We start from the raw sequence: 25959 nt of genomic DNA, 5'->3' as shown, positions 1-25959 counted from the left end.
AAAATAGATAATATATCATGAGGCAACAATATATTGTGTTCAAGAAACTAATCTCACCAGAAAGGACACTCACAGACTCAAAGTAAGAGGAAGAGAAATAAACTTTTAGGCAAACAGAACACAAAAGAAAGCAGGAGTTACAATCTTAACATCAGACAAAATACCCTTTAAGCTATCAAAAATTTAAAAAGGAAGGTCACTACATAATGATAAAAAGTTCAATCCATCAACAAGAAATATCCATCCTAAACATATAAGTACCCAACATAGAAGCACCGACTTTCATAAAGCAGCTCCTGGATAAACTTAAAAAAGATATTGACTCTGATACTATCATAGCTGGAGACTTAAATACACCACTCAAGACCCTAGACAGATCATCAAGACAAAAAAATCAATAAAGAGATCCAGAACCTCAATGTGATGCTTGACCAAATGGACTTAATTGATACCTACAGAACACACCACCAGCAATGACGGACTATACATTCTATTCATAACCACATGGAACATACTCTATTAAGACTGACCACATCCATGGCCATAAGTCAGACATAAACAAATTTCACAAGATTGAAATCCTGCCATGCACCTTATTAGAACACAGTAGAATAAGCACCAATAAAGTTCCCCCCAAAACCCACAAAGACATGGACACTAAACAGCTTGATGCTAAGCAATTCCTAAGTCAACATGGAAATCAAAACAGAGATTAAAAGATACCTGGAAACAAATGAAAATGAAGAAACATCTTACCAAAACCTCTGGGATGCCATGAAATCAGTACAAAGAGAGGAATTCACATCTCTACTAACACATATGAAGAAAATGGAAAGACAACAAGTTAACAGCCTAACAAATCACCTAAGGGAGCTGGGAAAAAGCAAGAAACCCTAACTTCAGCAGAAGGATCCAGATCACCAAAATAAAAGCCCAAATTCGGGACATAGAAGACAAAAATATAATACAAAAAGCTGGTTCTTTGAAGGAATAAACAAGATTTATGGTTCCCTAGCTCGAATGACCAAGAAAAAGAGAGAAAAAGCCCAAATAAACTTAATCAGAAATGCAAAAGATCAAGTCACAACTGACCAAGCAGAAATACAAAAGATTATCAGAGACTACTATGTACACTTATATGGAAAAAAACTTGAAAGTCTAAAGGAAATGGAGGACTTTCTGATATCACACAACCTCCCCAGGTTGAAACAAGAAGAAATCAAGACCCTAAATAGACCAATAACAATCCAGAAAACTGACTATGTCATAAGAAAACTACCTACAAAAAAAAAATTCCTGGACCAGATGGCTTTCCAACAGAAATCTACAAAACATACAAGGAGGAACTGATACCAATCCTACTGAAAGTATTCCAGGCAATCGATAAAGATGGAACTCTCCCTAAATCATTTGACGAAGCTAACATCACATTGATACCCAAACCAGGTAAAGATTCAACAATGAAAGAGAACTACAGGCCAATATCCCTGTTGAACACAGATGCTAAAATTCTCAACAACATCCTAGTAAATCGGATTCAACAACAAATCTCAAAAATCATCCACCACGACCAAGTAGGCTTCATCCCCGGAATGCAGGGCTGGCTCAACATTCCTAAGACCATAAATGTAATTAAATACATCAGCAGATGTAAAAACAAAAATCACATGATTATATCATTAAATGCAGAAAAAGCTTTTGATAAAATCCAGCACTCCTTCTTGATAAAAACCATTGAACATCTAGGCATAGATGGAACATACCTCAAAGAGCCACCTACAAGAAACCCACAGCCAGCATACTGCTAAACAGACAGAAATTGGAACCATTTTCTCTGAAAACCAGAACAAGACAAGGATGTGTACTCTCAACCCTCCTTTTCAACATAGTTTTGGAAGTCCTAGCTAGAGCAATCAGACAAGAGAAGGAGATCAGGGGTATCCAAATAGGAAACGAGGAAGTCAAGTTATCCCACTTTGCAGAAGACAGGATTTTATACCCTGAAAAGCCAAGAAAATCTTTCAAAAACCTCCAGATCCCCTGTATAAAGGATTTTTGGCAAAGTCTTAGGGTACAAAATCAATGTGCAAAAAACAGTCACATTTCTATACACCAACAATAAACAAACAGAAACCCAAATAAAAAGCACAATTCCATTCACAATAGCCAGAAAAAAAAATCAAATACATTGGCATCTTCCTAACCAGAGACATGAAAGACCTTTACAATGAAAAGTACAAAACACTGCCCAAAGAAATAAAAGATGACACATGCTCATGGATTGGAAGAATCAACATTGTTAAGATGTCATTCCTACCCAAGGCAATCTACAGATTTAATGCAACACCCATTAAATTACCGGCAGCATTCTTCTCAGACCTGGAAAGGACAATACAGGAATTCATATGGAAACATAAAAGACCACAAATCGCCAAAACAATCCTCAGCAAAAAAAAGCAGGAGCTATCATGCTCCCAGATTTTAAATTCGATTATAAAGCTACAATAATCAAAACAGCCTGGTATTGGTACAAGAGCAGGCATATAAACCAATGGAACAAGATAGAGATTCCAGCAGCAAAACATCAATTTCTCAACCAACTCATCTTCGACAAAGCCTCCAACACCAACAATTGGGAAGAGGAGAACCTGTTCAGTAAGTGGTACTAGGGAAATGGGCTGATCACATGCAGAAGATTAAAACAAATTCCCTACCTATCACCATACACAAAAATCAACTCTAAATGGATCAAAGACCTAAATGTAAAACCTCAAACTATAAGAACCTTAGAAAATGCAGGAGACAACCTTATGGAAATTGGAACTGGTAAGCAATTCCTGATCAAAACCCCAAGTACCCAAGCCATAAGAGATAAGATAGACAAGTGGGACCTCATCAATCTGACAAGCTTCTACAAAGCCAAAAAAACTATCAAGAGAGCAGGAAGACAGCACATAGACTGGGCAAAAATATTTGCCACCTGTATGTCTGACAAAGGCCTAACATCTAGGATCTACAAGAAATTCAAAAATGCCAAAAAAGAAAAAAACTAACAGCCCTATTACAAAGTGGGCCAAAGATATGAATCGACACATCTCCAAAGAAGACATGAGCAGCCAACAGATACATGAAAAAATGCTCAGCCTCACTAGTCTTCAAAGAAATGCAAATTAAAACTACACTGAGTTACCACCTAACTCCAGTCAGGATGGCTATCATCAATAACTCAAAAAACAACAGATGCCGAAGAGAATGCAGTGAAAAGGGAACAATTCTACACTGTTAGTAGGAGTGTAAACTAGTACAGCCTCTGTGGAAAACAGTGTGGAGATTCCTAAAAAATCTAAATATCAACCTTCCATACGACCCACAATTCCCCTACTGGGAAGATACCCAGAAGAACTCAAATCACTCTATAAAAAAGATACCTGCACACATATTTATCGCAGCATTGTTCACAGTGGCCAGAACTTGGAACCAACCATGATGCCCATCAAAAGAGGACTGGATAAAAAAAATGTGGTACATACATATGATGGAATATTACGCAGCCATAAAGAACAAAAAAATCATGAATTTCACAGCAACCTGGATGGGCTTAGAGTCTATAATACTGAGTGATCCTTCACAGAAACAAAGAACTCAGTATCACATGTTCTCACCCATAAGGGGACCTTGAACAATTATCATGATGCTATAAGAAAAGGATTGGCAGTTGGGGGAAACTGCCTGGGGAAAGGAGGGGCACACCTCATCAACAAGGATACCTGCATAATGAACATTTGTATACTTAATTCTGAATTGTACTCCACATCTTTAAAATAAAAAAGTAAAAAAAAATATATAAAGTCATCTGCAAAGAGGGACAATATAACTTCCTCCTTTCTAATTTAGATGTCTTTTATTTATTTTTCTTCCCGGATTTCTCTGGTTAGGACTTCCTAATACCATAGAAAGTATCTTCTTATACCACAATGGAACAAAACTAGAAATTAATAACAAGAGGAGCTTTAGTAACTATTCAAATATATAGAAATTAAACAACATGATCCTGAGTGAATGAGTCTTCATTTCCAGAATTTATGTTTGGTTCTCGTACGGTATCCATCTCTTTCATAAATATCTCATTCATATCTTCAATTGTTTTGCTGATTTCTTTTCTTTTTTTTTTTGAGTCTAGATCTTGTTAAGTTGCCCGAGCTGGTCTCAAACTCCTGGACTCAAACAATCCTCCCACCTCGGCCTCCCAAAATACAAGGATTATCGGCATGAGCCACCACACTTGGCTGTTTGGCTGATTTCTTTGTATTGTCAGAATTCTCTTGTATCTCACTAAACTTCTTTAGAACCAATCATCTGAATTGTTAATCTAGGATTTCATGAATTTCTTTGATTGTGATCTGTTGCTAGAGAATTATTGTGTTCCTTTGGTGGTGTCACCTTTCCTTGCTTTTTCTCATTTCTTCTGTCTTTACATTAATATCTGCACATGTGGTATAACAGTCACTTCCTCCGATTTTTTTGAATTTGCTTTTATATGGGAGGATATTTTCCTAAGAATGTATCTTTGGTGTTGGTTGGATAGGACACTTTTGCTTTGATTCTGAATACATGCATAAGTGTAATATCTGTATGATTTCTTTGGCTGTAAATAGCATCAGTGGTATCTGTAATTTCCTCGGTGTCTTAGGGTACAGTTATTAATGGAGACTGTGGGTAAGTGATGGGGTCTTGGATGCTGTAGTCAATCTCTGGGCTCCAGTGGTGATAGCAGTGGGCTTAGTGTGTCTGTCTTTGGGACCCAGCATGGTGTACGTTAGCACCAGTGTTACCAAGTCCAACTGGGCCAATTTGAAGGGTTCCAGGTGGCTTATGTGGAGGATTGTAATGGCAGCAGTGGGTTGAACAGGTGGGAGGATTCTTGGGCACCTGGGCAGCTGAAGAGGCATGAACAATGAGAGTGGCAGTAACAGGGCAACACTGTGGGTCCCAAGTAGGTCATGCGGATATTGGTGGTAGCTGCAACGGGCTGGGTGGGCCACTTTCCAGGTCCGCAGGTAGGTGCCAGCTGTGGTGGTAGTGGCCAGGAGGGTAAGTCCAACCTAAGGCCCCAAGAGGAATGTTCAGGTGGCAGCAGTAAAGAACTGTGCTAGGTAATCCCCTGGTTCCTGGAGTACATGATTTGAGAGAGGGCAGCTGGGGGATGAAATCAGGCAAGGCAGGCTTGTCTCACAGCCCTCTAATCATGAGTTCAGGCACTAGTGTGGGAGACAGGGGCAGGGTTATCCCCAGGCCACCGATGGAGTGCTCAGGATGGGGGTGTAGCAATGCTGCTACCCTGTCACTCGAAAGGGTGTTACTACTGCCTTAAGTGTCAGGTAACCTAGGCCAGTGAATGGGAAGCACATATACCATTCCTGCCTCTGCCCCAGTGGCCCTCATGCCTCAGCCCCTGCTGTGGCAGCCAGCGCCTTACTTGTGCCTCTGCCTCAATTATAACAGGCCATACCTTGATTGCACCTCAGTCCCTATTGCTGTAGCCTGCGGTCGCTTGTACCTAAGTCCTGGGGACAGCAGCTACACTTCTCATGTGCTTCAGCTCTGGCATCATCGCTGATCTCCACAACAGTCTGTTGGGGGGGGGCTCTAAAATGATGCCTTACTGTTGCTGCTTAAGTGTCCCTGATCATGTGGGACTTGGCACAATTTCCTTTCCTGGAGTAGTGCCATAACACAGTTTTCTGGCAGCTTCCCATGTCAGTTTCAGCAACCACTAGGGTAGAGGAGCTCTCATACCTAGGGTTCCAGGAGTCCACGGTGGGAATGGGGACCACTTATAGGGTGTCTCCCAGCTAATGCTCAACTGATGCTGACTAAGCAGGTTGCCTTGCTTCCTTCTCCTTTCTTGGTTTAGATACATCTTGTCACTTTTCTTCTGAATTACAGTGTTCTCTCCTGGATGATCTATTTCAAAGTGCAATTACCTACTCACTATTTTGGTTTGCCATAGTAAAGGTGGCAAGTACAAAATGCCTCTAATCAGTCATCTTGAAGCCTCACTCTTCCATGTCTTTTTAAATCATTTTTAGTAATATATTTCCCTATAGAGCCCCAAATTTATAAGCACAAAGTTATACAACTCTTCTAAGTGTTCAATTTCTTCTCATTCTGAATTTTGAGTAATAGTGATGTATTTATTCCTTTCTGCCTTCTTTCCCCTCCCTCCCTCCCTCCCTCTCTCCCTCCTTCTTTCCTCTTAATGAGGCAGAGCAAAGTGTTTGTTTTTAAAAATGTAACACTCCCTTGCCTGAAGTCCTTCAAAGACTGTAGGACAAAGTCTAAATTACCAATACAAAACAATGTGTCTCACGTTGCCATTTACCGACTTCTGTTTCTAATTGTCATCCTTAGTCTATCCTGAATATACCTGGCTTTATTTTATCACTTCATCTTTGTATATAAAATTAATATGTTCCTTACTCCCTCTACATGCTTTCTCTCCCTGGAAACCTCTTGCTGGTCCTAAAAGTCACTCCAACTTGTGCCTAGTCTGAGAAATCTTCCTTCAAAGGTCCCAAAGCTGAGAACTCATCTGTGAAATTTTCCTTTTTTTGAATCTGTCACTGTTGATATCCCTTGGAGCTCAATTCTCACACCTTTTCTCCATCTATACTCAATTCCTGGAAGAGAGCCTATTCTATGGCATTAAATACCATTTTTACACTGATAAATTCTAAATTTTTATCTACAGCAATGATTTTGCCATGCCAATCTAATGTCTCTATGCAGATGACAAATATCTTAAGTTTAATATGTCAAAAATGAAAGACTTGAGTGGCAGTAGAACATTCTCCAAATGTATTATTCACTGGGGGTTCCCCCTCTCAGTAAACAGTACCACATAAATCCAGCTTGCTCAGCTCAAAAACCTTAGAATGACCCTTGACTGTTCTACTTCCCTTAAAACCCTATACCCAATCAAGCGCTAAGAACTGCTGCCTCTACCTTCAAAAGTATTTCTTACCACTTCTCTCTCTATCCCTCTAGTCCAAGCGATCATTATATTTTCCCTGGACTACTGCAAAGGTCTCCCAGTGGGACCCTCTTCTTCTACTTTTACCGACTTACAGTGTATTTATTTTCTACTTGATAACCAGTGTTACCCATTCAGAGATAAATCACATCATCACCACCTCCTAATCTTCTAACCCCGCATCTCACATCAGAATAAAATCTACAGTACTTACTGTGTCCTACAAGGCTAGAAATCACCTGGCTCCTGACTACCTCATCTCTTATCAGACCCACCACCAGAAAGAGATACATCACTGATAGACTGAGTCCCTTGCTATTCCTTGAACACATCAGTACCTACCATTATACTTGTTCCCTTTGACAAAAAGATATATCTATCAGCAATCCTAATGATTCAATTTCTCACTTCATTTAGATTATTTATGTTTTTCAAGTTCTTACCACTACCTACCAACATACCACATTTTTTAAGTGTTTCTTATTTATCAATTCATTAGAATATAAGCGCTGTAAAGTCAGGAGACTCATTTCTTTTGTTTAAGCCTTAATCTTGCCTGATATGAAGTAGATGCTTTATAAAAACTTATTAAATTAATGAGGGATTGAATATATTTAATGTATTATTCTAGTACAATACCTGTCATCCATGTAGATCATAAACTCTAAATCTAGGGATCAAGTACTTTGTCTCTTTCTTCCCAAAAACCTACCAGATAATCGCATGGTAGAGACACAAACAATATTTATGATAAAGTAAATTAATAAACACTGTCATTCACTTTTGTAAGAGAGTGGGGAAAATCTTATAAAGAAACCTAAGAACGCCAGTGTAATTATGTCACACATGGCAGAAACAAGAGGGGACTCTGCAGGAAGATACCTTGTAGACCATCTGATTCTTTTGCTCCTTTTCCAGAATAAAGGATTTCATCTGTAAATGAAGGTTTTCTGGAAACAGTAGCTTAGGAAAACACACAACACGTAGCTGTTATAATTGTCATGTTTATATTGAGTTCTTGGTTAGCTAGTGTGAAACAGCCCTGGTAAAACTAAACCTTCTTTTTTTTTTTTTTTGAGTTGGAGTCTCACTCTGTCACCCACCTGGCTCCCGGCCACTGCAGGCTCGACCTGCTGGGCTCCGGCGATCCTTCCGCCTCAGCCTTCCAAGTAGCTGGAACTACAGGCGTGCACTACCACACCCAGCAAATTTTTTGATTTATTGTAGAGATGAGGTCTCGCCAAATTGCCCAGGTGGGTTTCGAACCCGCGGGCTCAGGCAATCCACTCACCTCAGCCTCCCAAAGGCACGGGATTACAGGCTGAGCCACCAAGCCCGGCAAAATAAACTTTCAGTGTGCTTAAGCAATCAGTGTTTCCAATAAACACTGTCAACATGACCTTTAGTGGTCTCCAGAACTTCTCCGTTACTAAGTATTTAACTGGTTGTTCAACTCCTATGGGTTGCTGTCTGCATATAATTTTCCCCCTGCATTTTTCATGCTGGAGCAACAACAAAATACACAAGCTATCCTTTGAGAGGATTTCTGAACATAATTTGAAAAACTGTTGAAATAAAAAAACTGAGATGGGTTCAGGGAAAGAGTATCAGAAGATACAATATATTCCCCATCTGACAGAATAGTATAAATGATCCTCATGTTCGAATTCCCTAACTCCCTATTATTGACTTAATATTGAACTATAGTTCCTTCCACGTTTTCTTTCATGGAGAAATTTTGCTTTTCACAGAAAAATGAATAGAATTATTTTTGATAAAGTTACTGCCCATGCTCCATAAAAATGCTAGTATTTAAGAGTAATTATAATGCCTATTAAACTGCCTGGGGTCATTTTGAAGCTCTTAACAATGTTGTCATGTTTTTATACTCATTATCAGGGTCTCTTCATTAATTAATACTTTTTCTCACTAAAGAGCATCAATACTAATACAATTTGACATTATTGAGAAATTTTCAAGTCATGTTACAAACATAACATGCTATGTAATTAATTTTTATTTAAGTAATTTTATTGTTAATTTGAAACAATACATTATCACTTAATGAGTGTATAATAATAGTCTAGCAGGTGACCTAATCACATAGGTACATAAAAATTATTTTATACTCCAACATCACACTTTTTTTCTAACAACAGAAAAATAGTTAAGCCATACTAAAATTTTTACTTCTCATAAAATGTAAAAGCAGTATGAATAAAATTGAATTTCATCTCTTGTATCTACTCTCAAAAGAAGGTAAGAGAGAGGATAAAAGGATGAGAAAACATACACACCAGAAAACATAAATCATGGTTTCAGATCTACAACTGTATATGTAATTAACACCAATTTCTAGGTTTCAAAAGGTAGCAGAATATGTTTCAAAACTAAAACAATCGGGCAGGCTCTGTGGCTCACGCTTGTAAACCCAGCACTTTGGCAGGCTGAGATGGGAGAATCTCTTGAGGCTGGTTTGAGACCAGCCTGGCAACATAGTGAGACCCTGTCTCTACAAAAACAAACTCAAAAATTAGTTAGCACATGCCTATAGTCCTAACTACTCTAGAGGCTGAAGTGAGAGGATAGCTTGAGTCCTGGAGTTTGAGGTTGCAGTGAATCATGATAACACTAACATTCTCTAGCTTGGGTGACAGAGCAAAACTATGACTGGAAAAAAGAAAGAAAGAAAGAACAAAACCCAAAAGAACTAACACTAAAAAATCTAATAATAACATAAACAAAAAAATCAGACCATATAAGTTAGCCTTTATGTTAGATCCATTTTTTTTGTTATTTTGTTTTGTTTGTTTGCTTGGTTGAGTCAGGGTCTTACTCTGTCGCCTAGGCTGGAGTTCTGTGGTACTATCATAGCTCACCACAGCCTTGACCTCCTGGGCTCAGGTGATCCTTCTTCCTCAGCCTCCCAAGTAGCTGAGAGGCATGCACTACCATGCCTGACTAATTTGTTTTAAATTTTATTTTGGAGAGATGAGTTCTTGCTATGTTATCTAGGCTGGTCTTAAACTCTTGGGCTCATGCAGTCTTCTCATTTCAGCCTCCCAAAGTACTGGGATTATAGGTGTAGGCCACTGAGCCCAGCCTTAGATTGACTTTTTAATGTTTGAGTTGTTTCCCTTTTATCTTTTATCCTTAATACCTATTTAAAGTTTACACAATATAAAGGAGTTCAGTAGGCTTTTCTAACAGCATTAGCCCTCCAGAAACTTCCCTACCATCAATCCTTCTTTCATTCTACATCAGTGTCATTTTTCCATGTTTGATCCAACATGGGATCAAAACTAGTGCTGTGGACTTGCAAAATTATTAGAAAATTGCTAACTTTAAGAACAATGGAAAAAATTCCTCACTGCAAAGTAAGATTAAAATTGTTCATAAGACACAGAGAGGAGTCAATACTTGAGTTAAAAATTTTAATTAATATTGATGTCAGCCACAACAATTATCTTAGATCATACTTAAGAACGCTTATGATGAAGGTCAACTTAGAAATCAGTGATTTTCATGTGCAAAACATAAGGAAGGGTTAGGAGACACAGTTGTAGATTACTTCATTTTTTTGGTTTTGTTTTGTTTAAGTTTAAACACTCAAAAATTAGTACTGCTATTTGTTTTGCTAAGAAAAACAAGAAGGGAGTCAAAGTCTATGATAAATACTCATTTTCAAGAGCATGTTGCAAATCATCCTGCAGAAACAAAGCTGTATTAGGCAGAATGTCCCAGGCTGTTCACACCAAAAGTAGTTTCACAATACTGTAGAACACAGGGCTTCTCACCTTAAAAGTTGTAGTACCATAGAGCTTGGTGGTGTGAACTGTCTCTGGAAGCACATTAGTGATATTGGTGATGAATTCTTCCAAGTATTTACAGGATTTCTCCAAGTGTGTTGTATTGATAATAATCTGGACAAGCTAGAAAACATCAATGATATGTAAAGTCATTTGACTATTCAGCTTAGTATGAGTGGTTCAATATGAATCTGCTGGTATAAGACAAACAAAAGGCATGATGGCAAAGGCAATCCATGTTCTACAAAGGGTATATTAAAGCATGGATTTTCATGCTATTTCTTCTAAGAAGCCTTCCTGGCATCCCAAAATATTTAAGTAATTTTCATTTTATTATGGGAAAACTTGTCACTCTATTTTAAGCACTATATTTTCCTGTGTTTAAAAAAAATTATACTAAGAACAAAATCTGCTACTGCTTAGCATAGTGCCTGCTGATAAACAACTGTCTAATGAATTACCACTAAAAGACCAAGAATCACTGAAAAGGCAACAAGAATTTTCAAAATTAGGCATGATGAACAGAGAAAAGTTAGAATAGATTGTATTATATTAGCAAAGTACATTTGTTAATGGGGGAAAAAACATGGGCATTGAAGTCAGAGAAACCAGGGAGTTGACCCCACCTAAAAATTACTGATCTTAGGAAAGTTTCTTAACTTTTCTAAGCCTGTTTTCTTATCTCTAAAATGTCAATAATAATTTTTAACCTACAGAGTTATTATAAGGATTAAATACTCTATTGTTAACACTACTTCACTTTTCTTATATACAAGAGATCCTTTAAAAGACAATATGGTAAAATTAAAAAGTTATCTTCTATAAATTAACTGGGGACAGGAAGATGAGACAGATAACTATTACTGTCTGTATAGAATTAAAATTTGTAAAGAACTTTGCAATTCATTTTCTTAAATTGTGTTCCCATAAACCTGGAAAAGTGGTTAAAGGGACAAAATTATAACTTCCATTTTGTTATAAGAGAAATAAAAATAAAATTATTTTCTTTAGATGACATAACATAAATGAAACTAATATTCAATTCCAAGTTATCTACTTTCAACTATGGACTCTTCTAAAATTCGGCCAGTGATTTTTAACATAAATATAAGATGGCAGCCCTAGAGTGCTGTATGTTTGTGTACATTAGGCAGAAATATCAGATTTTCCGTGTGCCATCAGCTAGACTTCTCCATGCTTTGATTCTACTCTCTGTAAAAAAGAAAAAAAAAAAGTAGTACCTACGACTTATTTTTTTAACCAAACTATTAAAATGATTCACATTCCCTGAAGTCCAAAAGAAATACAAAGAATAAACAGAATGGAATTTTTTTTACTTTCTCCTTCCTAAATCTTTAACTTTTCATTTTCACAAGCATATGTCTGGTAGCAAGGCTGTGGCATGCAGGGAGAGCTTTAGTGTGTAAGGCATAAATAAATTTAGAGCTTTTAGTCGCGAGATAGTGAGCCGGAGGAAGAGTGGGTAGATGACACAAAGGAGAAACAGGAAGTAAAGACGAAGGGCGGTACTACACATGTCTACAATCAATAGTATCTCAAAACCGTGTTTAAAAGTTAGAATTATATTTCAATAAGAATCATTGTATCATGCTTTAGAATATTTTTACAAATGTAAATAAGACTATAATAAGAACGTTGGGAGAGAGGGAAGGGGGCAAGAGTTGAAAAACTACTTATATTTATACTATGCTCACTATTTGGGTAACAGGTTCAACAGAACCTCATCATTATGCAATATACCCAATGTAATAAATCTGTACATGCACCCACAAAAAAAAAAAGAAAAAAATCTGCAACAGAGCTGTTGCTTGCTTTATCCGGCAGATGCATTATAAGCTGTAAAAAATTAAATATTTTAAATGAACTTAGTCTTTTAAAAATTTCAAAGTTGAATCTCGTTGAAGTCTAGCAAATACCTTAATTTAGATTTGAGAGGCAACATAGAGGCTAAGAGCATAGACTTTGGAGTTAGACTGCTTGAGTTACAGCCTTGCATCACCATTCACTAGCTGTACAACTGTGGGCAAGCTATTTCACCTCTCAGAACTGCAGTTTCTTTATAAAATGAGGCTGATAGTAATATCTGCTCAAAGAATTGTTGTTGGGTTAAATGACTGAATATTTGCAAAGTGTTTCATACTGTGCTTGGCATAAAGAAAGGTAGGTAAATGTTTTATATACAAATCAATAAATGCAAAGATTCATTTAAAAAAAGAAAGAAAGAAAGAAAGGAACTTCTCACCTCCCCTACACCTAGCACAGGGTTGAAGCCCACAGTTCATTCTCAAAAATTATGTGTTAACTCATAATGACAAGGCTTTAGTAATAGTCTCCACTAAGGAAAAAAGTACCTTCTACTCCACTAAGTATCAATCTGAAGATCTTAGGAAAATAACTCCTTTGAAACATACTGACACAGGCCAAAGACGCAGCTCCAACAAAAGGCAGGGCAACACTGGGACAAATCTCTGTATTTTTCTCCACAACTCATCAGACAAGTTCATATTAAACAGCAGCCACTTTCCATTCCTTCCACAGTTTGAATTTAGACACTTGAGTTTTGGATGCAGGGCTACTATCTCCTATAAAATTACCTAACACATCAACATTTTAACTTTAGAATGCTCTATGAAAAACCGCCCACCAAAATAAGTAATTCATTACCTTCTTCCTTTCATCATTTTTTCCTTCAGAGGAGGACTAAAATCATTTTAAAACATTTAAATTGTCTAAATTAAATCACTTTTCTTCCTAAGTAGGAAGATGGCTCCTGGCAAGGTTGTCTCGATGTGGAACTCAGAAAATTAAGAGACTTAATTTAGAGAACTAAAAAATTTCTATTTTAAAATCAGCATTACACATTCTGTCTATCAAAAGAAACTCTAATAATAAGAAGGAATCATGTCATGTTATCGAAATAAAAAACAGTGGCAGTCAAAGAGAAAATTGTCCTGTTTTGCAGGATATTGGCAGTTAAAGAAAAAAAAGGAGGCGGTTTCACTGGGTACAGTAGTAATTTCCCATGACTTTTTAAAGATCTGTCAACACAAAAGATCACCATGAATTACATCAATTGGCTGTCAGTCACTTTTGAAATGTTTCATTGCTGAGCATAGAATAGACTATTAAAACACTTTGGATGACAGTAGATACCATGTCATTTTCAGAGAGAATATTGTCTGTTAATGAGGTCTAAATGATCTCTTCTCCTGAATGACAGCTACCAAAATCCTTACAAGGGCATTTACAAATGTAAAGTCAGATGCTTTGGGAGTAATTCTGACCTTATGGATGAAATGAAGCAATTTCAGATATAAACTTCCATCAGAGTTAAAGCTCCTTTGGTGATATTTTAAATCACTACACAATTTCTTACAAACTATATAGCACTACAGAAATCCAAACTGTCCTGAACATTGTTTCAAGGACATGAAACTAACAACAGATCAGATATTGTCTCTTACATAAAGTAAGGGTCTATGAGAACTGTCCCCACCCCTCTCCCCCAAAAAACAAAGCAAGCAACCACCTCTCACAACTAAATGAGAGAAACTACACACATTAAAAATCATTCGGAATTAGAAAACTTTTCCTTCTCTCCTTAAATATATCAGAGAGAATCTCTTCCTCTATCAGAGAGAAAGGCAGAGTACACTGAGAGGTCATTTTTCCTCCAACCCTGCTCCAAACACCCCAGTGCATCCTGAATCATGATGATGTATGTTCTATTCTTGAGAAATTCCGGGGAAAAAAATGCCTTGACCATCTTCTATACTTAAAAACTAATCTTTAACTCCAAGAAGAGGTTTCTATTCTTAACTATAAGTTACTTCTGGAATATGTATACCAGCTTATATTAGAACTGACATTAGCAGGTTTCCAAAAGCAGAGAATTCAGTATAATGAAGCTTCAAAAGGACTAACCCAAAGCAAGAAAATAAGAAGTCACACTCCTCTCCAAACCACCAATGTTTCCCCAGTGTTAGACCTGCAAGAAGATAAAAAACTACACAGCAGCACTGGTTCTCATTCACAAAAATGAGCTATCCCTAAGACTTCAGAGGACTTGATTTTCATTTCGCCCCAGTCAGTGTACAAAAATCTGTATCAACAGATTGATCATTTCGAGATCATTTTATACCATCTCCATGACTAAAATACCTAAAACACAGGGAACATAGTGTGAGTTATATCATTGCTGCTAACAATATGGAGTGGAGGTAAATGATATATGGGAGATAAATAAAAGGACAGAGTCATGTGGTCATCAATCTAAATTGTAGTAAAAAGAAAGACTGAATGTGAAGCATTAGTTATTTCTTCAGGTCTCCTGGGAGATACCACTATCCATAATTGTACCCAAGACGGAAAAAGCCCCTGGCCTCATAAAGATTACAGTAAACACACACACACACACACACAGAGAGAGAGAGAGAGAGAAAGAGAGAGAGAGAGAGAGAGAATAATGTTTATATGGTAACCAGCACTATGAATAGAAGTGAGAATGAGGCGTTATAAAGCAATGATAGGTTCTCATCTATTTTGAAAAAGGGTGGTCAAGAAAGGTCTCTTCAAGGAAATGACATTTAAGTAGGAACTTAGAGCATAAATTCCTTTTAATACAATTTATATCTTAAGGCTTTCTGTTAAATACTCTTCACAGACTTTCTTTGTTTCATGTTAAAACTTGCATTCCATCATAACTAATTATCTTTTATTCTGAGATTTAAAAACTGAGTTGTTTCTTATCTCTCCATAATACAGTGTTTTAAAATTAACACAGGGTGAAAAGAGAATAGACTTAGAATTTAAAATTTTAATTTCAAAACTTATTTGAAAACTCATTTTAGAAGAAAACTTACCTCAAATCAGATTTCAAACTACTTAACCAGTCGAATGGCCTTAAGCAAAGTTATTCACTATCTTTCAACATCTTAAAATTGGGATAATAACACCAATGTTATATAAAAGAAATAATAAACATGTAATAAATAATTAAATATAAACATTAATAATAAAATATCAGATGTAACACATACTCAATTCTTGAGAATTAGTATTGAGATGGACTCATTTATTATAGCCTTCAGCTACATATGGCCTATGAAAATATATAATCATGCTGGCTAGTCTCACTTTAATTCATGTCCACGAGTGGAAACTTAATGTTACCAAATAATCACATTATCTAGCACAAGTCAATTCTCTTTTCCATACCTCGCAAGGAGTACATCATACCTTCTTTTTTCTTCCACTCCCATACTTGCTCTCCCATGCCTACCTTTAGCTGAAGACCTTACTTTCACTGAGAAAACTGTGAATTTGAAGTCTGTCACCATAACAAATTACCAACCACTACCATTTTCATCCACATATGCTGATTTCTATGTCACCAGAGATGAACTTTACTTTATCTAAAGCCAATTCCTTTAATTATGTATTAGATGCTAAATTTACCTACTCAAAGACATTGCTCCATAGATTCTCTTTTCTCTTACACCAGCTTTTTCTCTCCTTTCTCCTACATTAACATTTTTTTGCTGTCCACTATATCATTTTCACATCATAAAAAATATGCTATTTATCCCATTAAGGAAAAAAAAACTTAACCCCCTTCCCCTGCCAGCTACCATCTTATTTCTCTGCTTCTCTTGGTAATTAAATTCCCCAAAAGAGCTGTCTTACATTTGCTGTCTCCAAATCCTCTCATCCTAGTATTTCCATTTTTTTAAAGATTTAAATCAACTACTTTAGGAGTTTTATATTTACAAAAAAGTTGCAAAGTTCCCATCTACTCCTCAACCAGTTTTCCCTACTGTTAACATTTTAACATTATTATGCTATATTTGCCACAACTATGGAACCAACATCAGTACATTACTAACTGAACAGCACACTTTATTCAGATTTCACTAGATTTTCCCTAATGTTCTCTATCTGGTTCAGGATTCCATCCATAGTTCCACACTACATTTAGTAACCATGTCTCCTTAGCCTCCTCTTGTATGTAACACTTTCTTGGACTTTCCTTCTTTTTAATGACACTGACAGTTTTAAGGAATACTGGTCAAGTATGTTACAGAATGACTTTCATTTTGGGTTTAATGTTTTTCTCATGATTAGACTGATGTCATGGGTTTGGTTTTGGGAGGGAAACCACAGAGATGAAATTCCCTCTCATCAAATCATATCAAAGGTACATGCTTCAGCATAACTTATCACTGATGATGATAAACTTCTTCTGAGGTAGTGTTTGCCAGGTTTCTAAAGTTATTTTTTCCAATACTTCCACATACCACTTTTTGGAAGCAAGTCACTAACCATAGTCTATAGTCACCTCCTAGAGAAGGTATTAATTATCCACATAAATTATTTGAAATTCTCTACAGGATTCATCTCTTTTAAGCCTATTCCATAAGGAGCTCCCCACTTCTAGTCTATTAAACAAAGTACTCTTATCGAGGTCACCAACTTACTGCAAGTTGTTAATTTCAATGATAACTCTTTATCTTCATTTTATTGTATCTGTCAGCAGTATTCATAGTTGATCATCTCCTCTTTCTTCATATATTTTGTTCACTTGGTTTTAGGAGATCATATTTCCCCGTTCTAGTGTTTTTCCTACTTCCCTGATGGCTCTTTCCCAATCTTCTTTGCTGATTCCTCTTTTCTCCTGACTTCTTTATATAGATATAGATAAAGATATAGATATAGATATAGATACAGATATAGATATATCTGTATATACAGGCAATATTCAGTCGAATGTTATTTTCTTTCTTTTTTGAATAGCAGTTAGCTTCTTATTTGAAGATAACTAGATTCACAGGAAGTGCAAACACCACACAGAAAGGCCCTCTGTACCCTTCACCCAGTTTCCCCCAATGGTTACATTTTACATAACAGTACCAATATCAGAACCAGGAAACTGATATTGGTACAAGTTTCTGTAAATTTTAAAAATAAATTTTGAAAATGTATATTGAATATTTTATGTTTTAAATATAAATTTTTAGATATAAGTTTTCATGTTTCTAGGATAAACGTCCAGGAATGCAGTTGCTAAGTCACATGGAAGCTGCAGGCTCAGTTTTATAAGAAACTGTCTAACTTATTCCCAGAGTTGTTGTACCATTTTATATTCCCATCAGCCTGGTTTCAAGACTTATAGTTACGTTAGTAAAGACTGTGTGGTACTAGCAGAGGGACAGTCAGGCAATTAGAACTGAACAGAGAACCCAGAAAAAAAACCACATAGATAAGCGACACTGATTTTTGACAAAAGTACAAAAGCAATTCAGTGGAGGATCTATTACCTTTTCAACACATGGTTCTGGAGTAACTGAGTATCTATGTGCAAAAAATGAGCCTCGATCTAAATGTCATACCTTACACAAAAGAGCAGCCTGGGCAACTTGGAGAGACCTCATCTCTACAACAAATAAAAAAAATTACTGAGCATGGTAGTGTACATCTGTAGTTCCAGCTACTCGGAAGGCTAAAGTGGAAGGACCGCCTGAGCCCGGCAGGTCAAGTCTGCAGTGGCCATAAGTATGCCACTGCACTCCAGCCTGGGCAATAGAGTGAGACTCAAAAAAAAATAAATTAACTCAAAATGACCACAGAGCCAAATAAGAAACATGAAATTATAAAAATGGCAGAAAAATATGAGAAAATCTTTTGAATGTAGAGGTAGGAGGTCTTTCACAGACCTGACTTCTTAATATTAGTGTGCCCAAGAACTCAGAGCTTGATCCTCTTTTTTTCATCTTTATTCATCCCGCTAGTGATATTATTCAGTTATGTGGTTATAAATATCATTTATGTGCTCCCAAATTTTCATCTACAGGCCAAATCTCTCTCCCAAATTCCAAATTCATAAATACAACTGCTTGCTCAATATCAACCCAGTATGTCTAATAAACACTATAAGTTTAATATGTCCAAAACTGAATTCTCAATTTTCTGCCACCCCAAATTTAGCTCCATCTAAAGTTTCTCCTATCACAGTTCATTTTATATACAGCCTTCTATTTGCTCAAGTCAAAAAATCCTAGCATTATCTTCAACTCTTCATTTTTTTTCTTCCTTTACATCCAATCACCAGGAAAGCTTGCTGGTTCTCCACTTAAAAACTTATCACTATTAGCCATGGTGGCTCATGTCTATAATCCTACCACTTTGGGAGGCTGAGTCAGGAAGATTGTTTGAGCCCAGGAGTTTGAGCCTAACCTAGACAACATCGTGAGACTTGTCTCTACAAAAAAAAATTAAAATTAAAATTAACCAGATGTAGTAGTGTACCCCTGTAGTTCCAACTACATAGGAGACCAAGGGACAAAGATTGCTTGAGCCCAGGAGAGGTCAAGACTGCAGTGAGCCATGATTATGCCACTGCATTCCAGCCTGGGTGACAGAGTGAGACACTGTCTAATAAAAAAATTTTAAAAATCGTACCACTGTCCAAGGGTTAGGGTTAGGGTTAGGGTTACCAAGGCTACCACCCAAGCTTCCATTGGATCTCACTGGATTATTGTCATAACCTCCTAACTGGTCTCCATGTTTCGCTACCTGACAGTGTATTCTCAGTACCACAGATAATATAATTCTTTTGAAATGTAAGTCACATCAACTCGCCAATCAAAATCCTGCAATGGCTACCCATTTCATGTGAAACAAAAGCCAAAGCCTTTACAATGGCCTACCACGAAGCCCTGATACCTCTCTGATCTAATCTACTGCTTCTCTTCCACTTGCTTACTTCACTCCAACTACTATAGCCTTCTTATTATCCCTTGAACTTGCCAATAACTTTCCTATCTTCAGGGCTTTGCTCTAGCTCTAATCTCTACCTAAAATGTTCTTTCTCCTTCAATGATAACTTACCCTCAAGATGTTGCTCTAAAAAGAAAACCAACCTGGAACATCAACCAGACTCCTGATTTCCTTAGCCCAAGTAGCTTTTCTTCTCCCCATAGCATTCACCAGCTTTTACCACACTATAATATTTACTTATATATTTTATTATGTATTATTTCCACATTACAATGTAAGAAAAGATCTTTGTTGTTGTTGCAATTGTTGTTCACTGATTTATTCCAAAGGCTTAAATCACTGCCTGACCCAGAGTAGACACTCAATAAATATTGTGAAGTTAATAAACAAATTGTCTTCATAGGACATCTTGTTCTAACTTTTTACATCTCTTAATTAAAAACTAATAATCATTGTTTGCTACCCAGATATTTTAATAATAACAGGCAGGCAATAAACATTGAATATTTCCTAAGTACCAATGTTCTAAGTACTTTGCATGCTCATTTAATCTTTACAACATGCCTATGAAATAGGTGCTATTACTGTCCCCACTTTACACAGAAAGCCAAGTAATTTGCCCAAGGACATAGCTATTAAGGGGAGAGCCAGAATGGGAACCCAGACAGTCTGTAAACATACATCTTAACTAAGGCTCAACTGCTCTTCCTAAAGACCTTGAAGAAGCAGCCCTAGGAAAATAGCTGTACTTGCTGAATGAATTAGAAATACTCACATAAGGCTTGACAGCAAGGCATTCAAGTTCTAGTAGGTGTTACAACTGAAAGGTAATGTTGAATTGATTCAACATAAGGAAACAAAGAAGCAATGAGAAAAACTAGAAAGTCAGCGAGGAGGGAGAAAAAAACAAAAGGATAGAGCATATGCATAGTAACAGAAGAGATATTAATAATATATATTTATAATAATATAAACCAGAAGATTTATTAATAATATATATTTATAATAATATAAACCAAATAAGACAGAAACTCAGACAAACATTCATTTACAAGAAATTTCAAGTCCTAAAAGAATTATCTGACACTCTTAAAATAGGATTCTGTGAGTCTTGTGTGTTTGTAATGATCCTATTGTTTGAGTGAATTTGTGTTCCATGATATAAAATCATCTCCAACTAAAACAATTTTCATGTTACTATGGACCTCCTTTAAAATTTCTATCTTTGTTAGGATTAAATAATTAAATTAATACACATGGCAATACAAATAGTACAAGTAAATAGGTTTAAAAAAACCTAGATTTATGTCCTATTTCTACCATTTTGCTAGCTGTGTGACCTGGGGTGATGCCTCTGAACTTTAATTAAGCCATCTATAAAATGGGATAATAACACATGCCCAGCTTGCTTCAAATGTTACTGTACTAAATGAAACTGCATTTGTGAGTAGGCTTTGAAGAATATAAATTGCTCCACAAATGTTACCTATTATGATGATGAATCCAGATGTGAACTTACTTTAGTTATTATAAAGGATATAAAGTCTCTTCTTTCCAAAGGTGGGAAAGAATAGTTATTCAAAGCATTTCTGGATGATGATGAAAAAAATCACTTTGTGTGTATATGTCTATACATAAACATATTACCATAATAGCCAAAATAAATAAATGTGTGTGAATGTTCCTTCCTTCATATACAAAGATACTGAAAGTACATTTTCCTAAAAACACTCAATGACTAAAGAATAACATTCAATATTCAATGAAATCATTCAAAGAACTATATGGTTCTTCCTTGATAAGCTCCTACTGGTTCTCCTTATCATTACCGGATCTGTACAGCACTTCCTAACAACGACATCAGGAAAACCCAAGCTGAGAAGTTAGGCATTTCTATTAAAATGTCACAGTAAACCAACAGCACAAACACAATTGAACTCAAGGATCTTCTGAGGTCAAAGCTGTCTCTAACAGACCATGTTCTTACAATGCTACTTGTTTTAAAATGGTTCTTAAGAGACTGCCAAGTTGAATGGCATAAGAAGAGTAATATCAAGAGTTATAATGAAGAGAGAGTTCACAAAATAATAAACTTCCTGTCCTAGCTAGGATTCTGAAATAGATCACAATATAATCTAACAAGAGTAGGAGGGCTACCTTCATTCCAACTTTCCTTTTCTACAGCCTGATTATGAAGGAAGTTAGCCCACTTTCAAAAGCACAAAGGCAATATCTAATATTCCTAAAGGAATTCGATATTAGCTTCTAAAGGAAGTTCTGCAAAATAAGAGGACTATCCTAACTAATGTCTAAGGTGACTTTCAACTGAAAAAACTATTTGCTATAAGTAGAACGTAGTCACTTCCAATATCCCACTGGTAATATATTTTTTAATCTTAACACAGAAAAAGAGAAAATGACTCCAAAGTCAGAAGTAGATGCTCACCTGGCATCCAGCTGCCTTTACCTATAGGTCTGTATCATTAACCACTTGCTGAATTTCACAATAATCCTTGACAGCATATATTTAAAAGTGTCAATTTTTCCTAGAGCAACTGACTTTCAAACGACACTAACTCTACAGGCAAAACAGATGGCCAACAGCCTTTCCTTTTCCCTGTGGAAAAAAAGGTTTTCTAAACTCTTACTTTTGGTACTGTAACATCCAGTGAGTGATATGTTGAAACTACTATACAGTCCTAGGCTTCTAAGAGAAAATTTTTTTTTTTTTTGAGTGGGAGTCTCACTCTGTCGCCCAGACTGAATAGCTGGAATTACAGGCATGCCGCCCGGCTGATTTTTTGATTTATTGTAGAGATGAGGTCTCGCTGCCCAGGTGGGTCTCGAACCCGCGGGCTTAGGAAATTCACTCACCTCAGCCTCCCAAAGGTGTAGGATTACAGGCTGAGCCACCGAGCCCAGAGAGAAAATTTTTTTAAAAACTTCACATCTTTCTAAATTTTCGGAGTATACACTAATGGGCCAAATCTTCAGTTTGCCAAGAAACTACTCTCAACATATGTACAATGCCACTCCTCTATGAGACTGAATAAACTTCCACAGAAATGTGACTATTACCTTTCTCACACATTTCCTCAATTCCAAATCCCTAGTCCTTTCACCAAACAGAACATATGTTAACAAAGACCGATTTACCGTTCACACACAAGATATCTAAAAAATAAAGGCTGAGTCTAATATTGACCAAGAACTATGAGTGCCAATATCCTTGGCTCCTATAATTGATAGATGTAGGCAAAATGTGTTTTCATATTCTATGTTATATGAGAACTACCAGTCATTAGGATAGAAACCCGATGTTGGCTATATTCTCCAAATAAAATTTTTAAAATATGATTATTAGCAAGTAATTTAAGTTCAGTCCAACATCTTCAGAAAAAAAAAGTGAAAACAATGAAAGAGAGACAGAAAAGAAATTAAAATTTTTTTAAAAAATAATAGATTACTCAAAGGTGACCAAAGAAAAGAAAAGGTATTTCAGTTTTTACTTTCATCTTTAAGAGCCTATCAGACCATGATAGACCATGTGAGAAATGTGGAAAGTCATATTAATTCACACATAAGCCGGGCGTGGTGGCTCACAACTGCAATCCTGGCACTTTGGAAGGCAGACTGAGAGGATTGCCTGAGTCCAGAGGTTCGAGACCAGCCTGGGCAACTTGGCAACATCTTGTTTCTACAACAAATGAAAAAATTTGCCAGATGTGGTGTTGTGCACCAGTGGTTCCAGCTACTTGGAAGGCTGAGGTGGAAGGATCACCTAAGCCCAGCCGGTCACGGCTGCTGTGTTCATAATCATGCCACTGCACTCCAGCCTGGGCGACAGAGTAAGACTTCTACTCAAAAAAAAAAAAAAAAAAAAAAATTCACACTTAAGGCCCAGAGCTTAGAACATCCATTCACATATTGGTGTGGCTGCCTTCACTAAGAGCAGCTTTACCTCAGTAAGCCCAATATTCTTCCTTTTAATGACATTCTGCAGAGAGTTGCTCAGAGTCCTGGTTAGCAACAGGTTTGTTGATTTACGAATCATGTCATCAACTTCAGTCGAGCTGAAAAAGATGTCAAGAGTCAGTCATACCAGGTAGCAAAATTATTTCGACAAATAAACAGGGTGCCAGTAGTACTTGTGGTATTAATAATAATAGCAGCAGCAGCAAATAATATTTGTTGTGACAGAAAAGATTTTTGTTGGTTTTAAGTTTTTACTTTATCTTCATTTTTTATAATTATCTTGCTGTTTATACAATACCGACTTGATTTTCTTTTTCTTTGAGTATTTTAAGGATGTCATTACATTGTCTCAGGCTTGCATAGTTTCAGACAAGGATCTGCTGTAATTCTAATCAGTATAACTTTATGTAAGTAATGTTTGTTTTTTCTGAATGGTTGCTAAACATTCTCTTTACCTTCCCTTTTTATCAGTTTGAATATATAACGTCTTTAAATATTTTTGTTTGTAGTAGTTGCTATTGTTTACCTGAATTAGGGTTCTCAAAACTTTAAATGTCTTGATGTCTTTCATTATTTTTTAAATACTCTCAGTTATTGTCTCGTAAAATATTTTTTCTTCCAAGTTAGCTCAGTTAGTCTTCTCCTTCTTGAATCTACTGTTTGAAATTTCCCCACAGATCTTGGGCACCTTGTTCTACTTCTTTCACCTATTTTTCTCTGTGTGTGTCTGTTTAAGTTAACCTCTACTGACCTTTCTTCAACTTCACTGAATCTTGTCTCAGCTATGTCAAGTCTACTGATGAGTTCTTTAAAGTAGCTCTTCATCTCTAAAACTATTTCTTATTTCAAGCATTTCTATTTGACACATTCCTATAATTTCCATTTGTTTGCTAAAACTCCCTATATGCTCAAGTATGTGGTATTTTAAAGTCTCTAACTGATAGTTCTTATCACTTGATCATTTCTGAATCTGGTGCTCATTTTATTGTCTCCTGGCAATGAGTTGCTTTGTATGTCCCATATTTTTGACTGAAGGCTTGACATCTTAAGAAAACAACAGAGGGAAAAGTTAACAGTTCACACTTGAAAATGACCATATCTCTTCTCTTATTGGGCCTCCTAGAGTAAGGAACTGAATCAATATAGATAGGAATTAAGCTGGGTTTGGGTTTTGTTGTAGCTGGTTACCCTCAGTGCCTATAGATTTCAAATTCCTCCAAAGATAGACTGGGCCTAGTACAGGTGCTAGCGTCCCAGAGCATTTCTCACAATATTTCTGCACAACTTTCAGCTATATTTGTATGCCTCTACCACCTATCTCTCTCTCTCTACATTCTTGCCCATCATCCAGTGGTGGATTGTTGCCACTTGCTACTCAGTTTTTGCTTTCATCCTGGCCGGCCTCAGTCTTAGGTAATGACCTCTATGCCTAGTGATCAAAGATGGATCTTGCTCAACATCCCTGACCCTTCTTCAGTGATGGCCAAACTCTGCTTTGTATCTGTAGTGGGTTTAGTTCAGCTTTTTTTGGCCTTTCTCCCAGTAGTAGAGGACCTCTTAACGGTATTGCTATAAGATCCTGGGCACAGAACTGTTTTCTGCTTTTTTCTCCCAGGGGTAGAAAGTAACCTTTTTTCTTTTAAATCCTTTCTACAGTAACAATGAGCGTTTTTCTATGACCTGTAGAAAGACAGGGTTTTCTGCTATTCGCCTATGCCACAAAGTTTTTGGTTTGTATAAGTGAAGAGCTTAAACAGGGGAGAAGTTGGACTTCATGCTTTTCTCACAACAGTGCTTGATCCCTTACTCCATGCCTACAATCATCAGTGGTTTTCACTGATTTCTCACCCAGCTACCAATCTTTCTCATGAGTCCTCAGTGGAGGTCCATGGAAAAGAACTTGGGAGTGAATGTAAATTCTTTCTGGGTTCTGGGACTCATAACTAGGGTTTCTATACCGTCATGCTAGCTCACACTAAACTGTTAGCAATCCATTAAGATTTTAGTTAATTTTCTCTTTCTCACTTGTATGTTGGTTACCCCTTTCACCCTAGTTCTGCCATGGGGTTGGGGGGGGGAGTCTGTGCGTCCTATCTTTCCTTAGAGGAACCAGTTCCATCTTGGGTATCCAGCTACTTAGCTGCCTTGTAATTTCAGCTCTCTGAAACATTCCAGTAAAGTTTTAATTTTGTAGCTTATCTGGTTCTCTTTCATTGTTAGAGAGGAAGTAATGCTCTTTTCAGTCTTCTATACTGTAAATTTTAAAAAGCATCTCATAGTAATTTGAGTTTTTTTGTTTGTTTGTTTTTTGAGTTGGAGTCTCACTCTGTCGCCCAGACTGGAGTG

General features: G+C 36.7%; 1 protein-coding gene across 2 annotated transcripts in view; it reads right to left on the bottom strand.

Annotated features, from left to right (window-relative positions):
- The window catches only part of LOC103267999 (exocyst complex component 6B), a 420217-nt gene that overhangs the window by 139033 nt on the left and 255225 nt on the right, over nt 1-25959 (bottom strand). For both annotated transcript variants that reach the window (XM_021716280.1, XM_021716279.1), the window contains exons 13-14: nt 23600-23711; nt 10831-10965 (exon numbers count right to left, since the gene is read on the bottom strand). In XM_021716280.1, the coding sequence (XP_021571955.1) occupies nt 10831-10965; nt 23600-23711 (247 nt within the window). The remainder of the gene's footprint in view (nt 1-10830; nt 10966-23599; nt 23712-25959) is intronic.

This window comes from Carlito syrichta, unplaced genomic scaffold (genome assembly GCF_000164805.1).
Source record: "Carlito syrichta isolate Samal-C Ts95f unplaced genomic scaffold, Tarsius_syrichta-2.0.1 Scaffold308662, whole genome shotgun sequence".
Classification (NCBI taxonomy): Eukaryota; Metazoa; Chordata; class Mammalia; order Primates; family Tarsiidae; genus Carlito; species Carlito syrichta.
Note: the sequence above shows the minus strand (reverse complement) of the source record. Positions and strands in the feature narration are given on the sequence as shown.